This window comes from Sus scrofa, chromosome 12, assembly GCF_054392235.1.
Source record: "Sus scrofa isolate SSC_HxYL_T2T_F1_AM1 chromosome 12, Sscrofa_HxYL_maternal_Yorkshire_Landrace_v2.0, whole genome shotgun sequence".
Lineage (NCBI taxonomy): Eukaryota > Metazoa > Chordata > Mammalia > Artiodactyla > Suidae > Sus > Sus scrofa.
Genome location: NC_139394.1, coordinates 3,833,047 through 3,843,035, shown reverse-complemented (window position 1 = coordinate 3,843,035; position 9,989 = coordinate 3,833,047). Strand labels below are relative to the sequence as shown.

General features: G+C 60.3%; 1 protein-coding gene across 6 annotated transcripts; it reads right to left on the bottom strand.

Moving 5' to 3' along the window:
• Positions 1 to 1,060: 1,060 nt before the first annotated feature.
• Positions 1,061 to 9,848, bottom strand: TK1 (thymidine kinase 1). Of its 6 annotated transcripts, none has more exons than XM_084983805.1 (8): positions 9,725 to 9,848; positions 9,594 to 9,625; positions 8,637 to 8,747; positions 6,893 to 7,737; positions 4,130 to 5,714; positions 2,210 to 3,968; positions 1,883 to 2,002; positions 1,061 to 1,791 (listed from the first exon to the last, which is right to left on the bottom strand). In XM_084983805.1, the coding sequence occupies exons 6-8, from the start codon at positions 2,591 to 2,593 to the stop codon at positions 1,615 to 1,617; spliced, it is 681 nt and encodes a 226-aa protein (XP_084839931.1). In that variant the 5' UTR covers positions 2,594 to 3,968; positions 4,130 to 5,714; positions 6,893 to 7,737; positions 8,637 to 8,747; positions 9,594 to 9,625; positions 9,725 to 9,848; the 3' UTR covers positions 1,061 to 1,614. The 6 variants fall into 6 exon arrangements, with proteins under 6 accessions (XP_084839931.1, XP_084839932.1, XP_084839929.1 ...); XM_084983806.1 differs by having other exon boundaries at positions 7,547 to 7,737; XM_084983803.1 differs by having other exon boundaries at positions 2,210 to 5,714.
• Positions 9,849 to 9,989: the final 141 nt, after the last annotated feature.

Sequence of the window (9,989 nt, the reverse complement as noted above, 5' to 3'; positions counted from 1 at the left end):
TCTCCATTGTTATCGGTGGGGCCTCTTCCTGGGGGAGGAGGAGAAATCCCACTCTGAGCTACACCCTCTGGCTGCGGCCTTAGGAACCTCTATTTTTGCACAAAGCTGCGGCAGCCTGCCCCCCTCCCCCCGGGGTCCCATTCCTCACCCTGTCTTCCATCAGCATCTTAAAATAGCAACTGTGCTCAGCTCGTAAACAAGAGGAGCCTCCTGGGCCTCCTTGCCAGGGTCCTGCTGTGCCCCTGCTAGTGCTGGTACAGGGGGCATTTGGTGGCTGCCCCTCCCCAGTAGCCCTACCCTTCCCACCCCTCAGCAGAGTGAGTGGCAACCTTAGAGGGGTCCCCTACTTCCTGTGGACAGGGCTCAGCAGCTCTGCAGCCCATCCCAGACACGCAGGGAGGAGGCTTGGCCGCCGAGCCCACCCTGGGGACTGTGCCCGGCTCAGGCAGGGGGCCAGGGTCTTCCCTCTCCCTGCAGCTCTGGACGTGCCCCTTTGAGCACTGACGGAGCTGTCAGAAGTGGGCCCGGCCGTTTGAAGGTCCTGAGTGAAAACCAACAGGGTTTGGGAATCAGTCTGACCCTTGCACTGCACCTCTGGAACCTGGGACCAAGCAGAGCCAAGGGGGAGGGAGCAGCCGGGAGGATGGGGAGCCTGGCACCCCCGGCGGCGCAGCCTCGCCTCCACACAAGCCGCCCACAGCCCGGTTTTCCGAGGCACAGCAGAGCTGAGCTTCTTGGCTCCTGGACTGTCAAGTGTCTGTTCACAAACTCTGGCCTCGCAGCACGAGCTGGCAGCACGGACCAAAGCCTCATCTTTCCAGCCTGGGCCCCGGGCTCCATCTACCCTTCTTGTCTGGATGCCCAACCAGACAGAAGAGCCAGGAAAGCTTCTCTGGACACGCCTCATGGCCGTCTCTCAGCCAAAACCGGCTGCGGCTAAGAGACAGCGGAACTAGAAAAAGAACTGGAGAGAAATCCCCGCACCCGAATCACGTCAGCGCTCTCCGCGGCGAGGCCCGGGAAGCCCCAGGCGGTTCGAGAATGTGCTCTCACCACACAGTAACTTTTCCAGGTGGTTATTCATGGCAGAGAACTTGACAGAAGGCCACAGCCCTTCCCTAAAAGAGGAGCCCTGGGAGCTGAGCCCCGGAAGGGCTTGCAGGCCACAGGGAAGTGAGAGTGCCCCAGTCTGGCTGTCCTCAGAGGGGCTCAGTCTGTGTGCGCGAGAGGCTCGGTGCCAGCCAGAGGTGGGGGCTCGGGCTTCCCAGCAAGAACAGAAACTCGGCAGCCAAAGCCACAAAGGGGGAAGAGGCCAGCAGCACCCCTGTCAGCGGCTGTGGCTCCAGCCTCACCCCGGGGGAGCGGTGGGGACGTCTGCCGGGGCCAGACCCCTCGCCACGGAGCTGCCAGCTCCGGCCTGGGGCGGCCTGTGAGCAGCGGCCCAGCAGCGGGGACGGGAACTGAGAGAGGCCAGCGGGCGGCCCAGGAGGGAAGTGTGCCGAGCAGACCGCCGGCCTCGGCCGGGAAGGGCGGGCAGCTCCTGGTGCTGGACAACCGCCCCCGCTTCCTCCTGGGGCGCAGGCGGCCTCCGGGGCTCAGCGGCGGGCCGGCGCCTCAGTTGGCCTGGCTGCACTGCAGGAGCTGATGGGGGCCGAACAGCCTCCTGACGCCCAGCGCCAGGCCGTTCTCTCTGTTCTCCTTGCTGTCCAGCCCGATGGGCAGCCCTGTCTTCTTGAAGTAGCAGAGGCGGCACACGGAGTGGTACTTGTCCGCTCCTCCGATCACCTCGACCTGGACACGGGACAGCAGGTGCCTGGACTGAGGGGGGCGCGGCGGCCCCCGCCCGCCCGCCCGCGCCCCCGGGAGAAGGCAGGGCAGCTACCTCTTTCTCCACGCCCAGCCTCTTGGTGTAGGCGGCCTCCCGGAAGCACTCCATGCACACGGCCGTCAGCTTCACCACGCTCTCGGCCAGGGGCACCAGGTTCAAGATGCTCCCGAAAGCCTGCGGTCCCACCAGAGACGGGCGCTCTCAGCTCGCCCTTTCCCGGAAAGGCTGCCTCCCAGCACGGAAGCCAGGGACCGAGGCCCTGCCCTGGCCTTCCCCGGAGCCCGGCGCCTGCAGCCGGCGGACCCGGTCCGCGGCCCCAGGAGCCCGTCTCTGCACGGCCCCGGCCCCCCGCCTCCCGGGTCCCAGGCCCGGACGCCTTACCTTCCTCTGGAAGGTCCCGTCCAAGGCGGCCACAATCACGGTCTTGCCTTCGTTGGCCATGGTCTCGCTGAACTCCACGATGTCAGGGAACTGGGGGCGGGAGAGGGGGTGAGGGCAGCTCCCGCCTGGGCAGCAGCTTCCGGGAGCCACAGAGAAGGTGCTGCCGGACCCGACAGCTCCGGGCACCCAGTCGGCGGGGAGCGCGAGACCTGGGCAGCCCCAGCCCCTTGCCCGGCGCACAGCTGCATGTCCCCAGCAGACCCAGGCCCCCCTCCAGGTCAAGAACCCGGACCTGTCACCAGGGTGACGCAGCCCGGCTAGAAAGGCGGTCTGCCACTGCAGTGTCAACAGCTTGGACCAGAGGCTGCCTTGGGCTTGAACCATGGTCACCCGTTAGCTGTGACCTGGGCAATGACTTCAGATTCCCGAGCCTGGAAAAGACAGGGAGGGCTTTGGGGGGGGTTAAGGATTAAAGACCCTCAAATAATTTATTCTCTTTGGCTGAGAGGTAGGCTGTGTGCCTGCCACTTAAAACCCAACAAAAAACAATGTGCCATGCGATGCCTTGAGAAGGGGTGGCAGGTCCACGGTCCCGGCACACCCTTCTAAATGCAGGGTCTGCAGCAGGCCGCTTAGTTGGTGACTCAAATTTCACTTCAAGTGGCCCAGGGTGAGGCTGCTTAAAACCCTTTGGTGGATTTTCACTGGTCATCATCTGTCGAGACGGACCTGTGGGTTGGGTGAAGTGGGGATTATTCTTGCCTAGAGGGTCTTTCTCCAAGCCACCCAGGCCTCACTCAGCCGGATGTTCGAGAAGTTACCAAGACAGGACCAGGAGAGGCGTTGGAAAGCCCTCTATGCAGCGGGATCCACTGAAGCCAGAGCTGACCGCCCCCTGGCAGGGCTGGAGGGGCCTGAGCTCTAGAACGGCCGCCCCCACCCAGAGGCTCCAGCTGACCCTGCCCCAGGCGGTTCTTTTTCTCTGAAGGACTCGGGTCACAGAAATGCAGCCCCCACCTACAAGGAACTGTCAGTAAGTGCCCCCCGACCAGCTGTCACAAAACTGTTTCCAGACATTGCCAGATACCCACTGCGGCGGGGGTGGGAGAGGAACGAATCCCCTGCACTCCCCCTCCCTGCTGAGGCCTCGTCAAGAGGCAGGTCCTTCCACACCAGGGTCTGGGGACCTCGGAGGGTCCTTGGCTTCACCTGTGGTCAGAGCACTCAGCTCTTCCACCTGGACTTTGTCCCCTGTTCACACGCCCCCCTCCCCAACACCGACCCTGGGCCCCCAGCAGGGGTTCCTGGGTGATCGAAGGTAAGGACAGAGCTGCCTGGGTTTTCTGCAAAATCTCAAGATGCCCACGGGTAACCATGTTGCTGGCGTTGGATTTTGTTGCCATTCATTTTTAGGTTACATTTTGGGTTGAGTTGTGTCCCTCTCACACCTCAAATCCATGTTGAAACCCTAACCCCCAGCACCCGAGTGCGACCTTATTTGGAGAGGGTCTTTGCAGAGGCCATCCAGTTAAAGCAGGTCAGGAAAGTGGGCCCTAATCCAGGAGTTCCCGCTGTGGCTCAGTGGAAATGAATCTGACTAGTATCCATGAGGATGCAGGTTCGATCCCCGGCCTCGCTTAGTGGGTTACGGCTCCGGCATTGCCATGAGCTGTAGTCTAGGTCACAGATGCGGCTTGGATCTGGTGTGGCTGTGGCTATGGGGGAGGCGGGCAGCTGCAGCTCCGATTCGACCCCTAGCCTGGGAACCTCCATATGCTGCTTAGACAGACAGAAGCACAAAGGAAAGACGTAAAGACACAGCAGATGCCACCTGCACGCCAAGGGGACAGGCCTGGAACAGATTCTCCCTCCCAGCCTCCAGGGCATCCACCCTGATCTGGGGCTCCCAGCCTCCAGCGCCTGGGAAATGAACGTCTGTGGTTAAAGTGCCCGGCCTGTGGTGGTGTGAGCAGCAGCCACAGGACCCTGGGACAGGTTACCCTTCAAGCGGAACTTCAAGGGGCTTGGTAACTGTAGGGTTTTCTCCGTAGACGAAGGATGATGGCCACGCGGGGTCCAGGCAGAAAAGTAACAGGAGGGGTTCTTGATGGTGACAAGTCTGCCACTTGGCTGACCTTCCGAGAGCCACTGCCTGAGCTCGGTCTGATGGGGCAAGAGGACCGAGGGGGGAGACCAGGAAGCCGAGAAGCAGCTTCGCCCTCTGTCACCATTTTGCCCAGGGCTGTTGGCCTCGTGACGGCCCTGCCCAGGTGGAGACCCCGCTTCCTGGCAGCCAGGCCAGCGTCGAAGGCACAAAGGCCACCAGGGCCAGGAACGAGGGAGGTGACAAAGCCAAACAGAGAGACACATTCAACCGCAAATGGTAAAGACTAAATGAGATGCACAGACCAAATCCTGAGACAAATAAACAGGGAAGAAATTGCTCGAGATATTTACGAGGTGGCACCGGTTATTCCACGTCCCCTAGAGGAAAGATAAACCGCGAGGAGGCAAATGACAAAGGGAGAAATACGTGGAAAGATGTCAGCCGCCCAGCAGCGAAAGAGAAAGGCAGGCACAGAACAAGCCGTGAGCGCGCTCGCCGGCGCCCCCTGCCGGCAGCTGGGGATTCGCGCAAAGCGCCGCCCCGCGCCCTCGGCCCGCACAGGAGCCACCTGCCTGGGGTCCACGTGGGGCGGCGTGGCTGAAGCCAGCGGCGCGCTCCCGCCTGGGAAGCTTCACGCCACGCTCCTGGCCTCGTCTGACCGTCCCCATAGAGCGTCATCCGTACCTTAGCTCTACCTCTCATGCTGCCTTTTCCCCCAGCTGCCACTGCTCCCCCCACCCCTGCCCCTACCTGTGACGAGTTAACTAGAATCTAAGTGCAAGGGCGAGACCCTGGCTGGATCCCAGCCCCTAGAGCACCGCCATCCGGCACAAGCTCAGAAAACTCTCATCGAATGCATGACCTCAGCCCCCGACCAGCCAGTCCACTTAGTGGATAAACCCCAGTACACCGGACGATGGCCCCAGATGTCCACACACACGCCCATCAGTGTCACACCCAAAGGCCACCTCGTGTGAGACACAGTGTGTTCGTGAGGACAGCTATTTGTTGACGTGGAAAAACGGTCACAACATGTGATGGGCGCCTGACCTGTGGCTGTATGTATGTTCTATGTATATGTGGGAAGACTAGAAGGGCATAGACCCACATGGTAAGTGCTTTCTGTCTATTTTTCTGGGCACCGAAAGAGAAGGGCAGTGTGGCAGCAGGAGCCGGCCTGTGCTCACAGCTGGGCCTCAGTGTCGCCTTGTTGAACAGAATTAATCTCGCGGAACACGAGTTTCCGGCAAGGCCACAGCAGGAGACTGGTGATGTTTCTGCGGCAGGTTTAATATACACTGGTTATGGGAGCTTTGACTTGATGGCCAGAGAGGGAGCAGACACAGAAACGGAACAGGGAGTTACCCTTGTGGCTCAGCGGTGACACAGGTTCAATCCCTGGCCTCGCTCAGTGGGTTAAGGATCTGGCATTGCCGTGAGCTGTGGTGTGGGTCCCAGACGCGGGTCGGATCCCGTGTGGCTGTGGCTGTGGTGTAGGCCGGCAGCCACAGCTCCCATTCGACCCCTAGCCTGGGAAAGAAACTCCATATGCCTCGGGTGCATCCCACCCTCCGAAAAAAGAAAAGAAACGGAGAACAGAACTGTGGGGCAGGTGGCCCGCCAGCTGCAGACCCAGGGCACTTGGCTGTCAACCAAGGAGGAGTCAGAAGAGGAAGGTCCCTCCAGGTGTCTGGCTCGGCCCTGGGAAAACCCTTGGCATCCGCTCAGGGAGCCACCCTGAGCACTGGGTCTGAAGGGAGAGCCTCCCCCAAGCTCCCACTCCTTGTTCTGCGCGCCACACCCCAAAAGCTGACCCAAGGTCCCCCGAACCCTCCTGAGCCAGAGTCCAGAAAGGAAAGGGGAGAGCTGTGGCCCCCCCCCACCCGGAGCTCCCCTCCTCCTGCAGTCCCTCCGCCGTACAGCCGCAAGAAGACATAAATGGATGTGCAGGTGACGAGCCAGGTAGGACACAGCTGTGCTCGGAGGCCGGCTGGTCATCTCGAGGGTCAGAAATGGAAGCGACACAGCGAGCTGGGCGAGCAGGCCCGGGCGGCTAGGAGCCCCCACAGGGGACGCGCTGAAAGATACACCCCGCCTGGTCAGCAGACCCTCAGGCTCCAGTGGGGGCTGTGACGGCCCCAGGCCAGGGTCTGGACCGTCCCTGTGCACTGATGACTTGGAATAAACTTGCTCCCTGATAAGCAAATTTGGGTCTATTTGTCATGGGAGCTCCTGCCAGCGAGTGGAGGTTGGGGCGACTACAACACGGCCCCAGGGCTGAAGTAAACCCCCTTGGCCATGAGTTTTAGTCTCCTTCGTTCAAGACGCATTTGCAGAAACAAAACATTTCCCAGAGAGAATGGAGACCATGAAAGACAACCCTCAAACTCGGCTAGAAACGCATTCCTGAAGAGACTTTTTTTTTTTTTTTTGCTTTTTTTAGGGCTGCACCTGCAGCACATGGAGGTTCCCGGGCTAGGGGTCCAATCGGAGCTACAGTTGCCAACCTACACCACAGCTCACAGCAACGCCAGATCCTTGACCCACTGAGTGAGGCCAGGGATCGAACCCACAACCTCATGGTTCCTAGTCGGATTCGTTTCTGCTGCGCCATGACGGGAACTCCCAGCAAGAGTACATGGTTAACTAAGCCACACCTGGGGTGGGGGTGGGGGGGCCGGGGATGCACCGCCTGAGAGTGGATAGGCGGGCCGGGTCCCCCTCACCCCAGGAAAGTGAGGTCAGGTCCCGAGCAGCCTCTCATGAGCGAGAAGGGGAAATAATGGCCACTGGCATTTGCTATTTCCATTTGCATTTCCTGAAACTAGGAAACAAAATAAAGCCACTTTCATATTAAGACGAAGAGAACGTCCCACTGACTTGTCCTGGCTGCAGGAACTACTACAGGGTGTGTTTCAGCAGAAGGAAAAGTGAACCCATAAGGAACAAGCAAGAAGCAACAACAAGCCAAAGAGAACCAGACCCTCCCTAAATACCAGTGTTGAGAAATCCAAAAAAAAAAAATTTCTTGGCCGCACCCACAGCACAGATTAGTTCCTAGGCCAGAGATCAAATCCACGCCACAGCAGTGACAATGTCAGGTCCTTAACCTGCTGAGCCTCCAGGAGACTCCCAAGAAATCAAATGTTTTTGCTCACTTAAATTTTTTTTAAAAGATATAATAAATCCCACATGACAATAACACAGAAAGCAGTAAGGAGAATTCAAACCCTAGTGAAAGTAAGCTAACTTAGGAAAAGATCAGAAATGGGAAAAGGGACAGTCAGGGGTTCCTAGGAAGCGTGATGTCAGGACGCGTCAACTTACAAACTGCCCTTCGTCGATGCCTATGACAGACACGCCCAGGGCCTCCTGGGCCACGTCCCGGAGCACACAGGCTGGCAGGGCCTCCATGGTGTTCCTGGGGACACAAAGCCAGAGCGTGAGTGACGCAAGGGCGCCCAAGACCCGGAACCGCGGTCATGACCACCCCACCCTGCACCTGCAAAGCAGGCTGCCCAGGCCTGGAGACCTTAGCACCCAGGGAGAGGGGGCATCCGGGGAGAAGAGGAGGCTTTGTTTGGAAAACCAGTCATTCAATGCCACGACCTTGGACTGGAAAATAGCAACGGGAGTTCCCGTGGTGGCGCAGTTGTTAACGAATCCGACTAGGAACCATGAGGTTGCAGGTTTGGTCCCTGCCCTTGCTCAGTGGGTTAAGGATCCGGCATTGCCGTGAGCTGTGGTGTAGGTCGCAGACACGGCTTGGGTCCTGCGCTGCTATGGCTCTGGCGTAGGCTGGTGGCTACAGCTCTGATTCAACCCCTAGCCTGGGAACCTCCATATGCCGCGGGAGTGGCCCAAGAAATGGCAAAAAGGACAAAAAAAAAAAAAAAAAAAAGAAAAGAAAAGAAAGTAGCAACGCTCGACGCAGAGCTTAACTGGGACGCAAAGCTCTTCTCCACTCTACTTGTGTGTGTGTGTGTGTGTGTGTTGTGTGGCGGGGGCACAGACAAGGTGACTCCATCAGGTTCAGTGCCAGGGGCCCATGACGTTTTAGGGACCAACAAAATGTTTTAATTTCTTTAAAAACTCCAATTAAATATAACTCAGCCTGGAGGCCTCATCGTGGCTCAGCAGCAACAAACTCGACTAGTGTCCATGAGGACATGGGTTCGATCCCTGGCCTCATCCAGTGGGTTAGGGATCCTGCGTTGCTAACTAGCCACAGGACAGGGCTGTGACGGTATATTCCGGGCCGTGTGGATTTTCCCTGGGCTTCTCACAAAAGGTGTGGGGACAGAAGGGGCCGGGACTGACCGGTCATGCGTGGAGAAGTTGCTGCTGTAGCGCGTGTCTTTGGCGTATTTGATCACCACGCACTTGTACTGGGCAATCTGGAAGCGGCGGACCCGTCTCATCAGCTCCGTACTGCAAGAGCAGGCGGCCGGTGAGGCCATAAGAGGGGTGAGGAGGACCCCATCCGCACAAGCCGGGCGCCCCACCACTTTCTGGGGGTGCACAGCCTGAGCCCCAGAAGGGTGGGAAGGACCAGCCAGAAGAGGATGGGCCGCAGGACCCGGGAGGGAGGGGCTTGGGAGGAGCTGGGCGGGGCGGGAAGTTCGGCTGTTCTGGGCGGGGAGGGTGACAAGAAAGGGCCCCAGGCCAGCTGGCAAGGGCTGGCCGGACCTCAAGCGGAGGAGAGGGGTCCAGCTTCCATTCCAAAGGAACCTCACCCCATAGCTTTCACCCAGTCTGAATGCACTTCGCAGAACCTTTTGGTGCAATGTGGGAAACGCTTTGTCTCGGGTCCGAGGGCCCACCCCGAGCCCCAGCCTCGTGGGCAAGGCACTGGAGCCAGAGCGTCCTCCGGGGCCGTATAGGAAGGGGCCAGGGGAATTACTGGGGGCTCATGGGCCCCCCGGGCTCCGAGACTGGGTCTACCACGCGCCCAGCGCGGTTCCCTCACGGGAAGGAGACGAGATGCAGGGCGCCCGGGGCCCGGCCCGCCTCAGAGCAGACTAGTGAGGGGCTAAAGGGCAAGCAGCTGTGAGCAGCTCCCGGAAGGAGCGCGGGCGGAACGACCCCAGGGGGAGGAGGGGCAGCCTGGGCGAGATCGCGGGGGTCGGGCAGCGGGGGCTGTCCCAGAGGGGGCTCCGAGGGGGGCAGCACGCTCGGGGCAGGCAGGGCGCCAGAGAAGGAGGACGGGGCCTCGGGGGTTGGAGGAGGAGGAGGAGGAGGGGGTCCCGTCCCAGCCCCGCCCCGTGAGGCCATTACCTTTTTCCCGAGAACATGGGTCCGAGAATCACCTAGGAAAGAAGGAGAGGTCACTTGAGGACGTGGTGCGCACAGACAGCCGGCCCGACACGATTATGACCCTGCGTCCGCCTCCACCCACACGCCCGCACCTGGATCTGCCCCCGGGTCTTGCTGGGGGAGCCGGGCAGTACGGTGGGCAAATTGATGCAACTCATGGCACCCTCAGAGAGATCGCGAACCGGAGACCCGCCGCCTCAACAGCCCCGCAGGTCCGCCCGCTTCCCGCGCAGCGCCCCCTTATCCCCGGCGCGCGAGCCAATCGGAAGCCGGTGCCCCCTGCCCGGAGCCAATCATCGTGCGGGCCCGGCGCGGGCGATTTGAACTCAGTCCGCCCCCTCGTGGAAGGACCAGGAA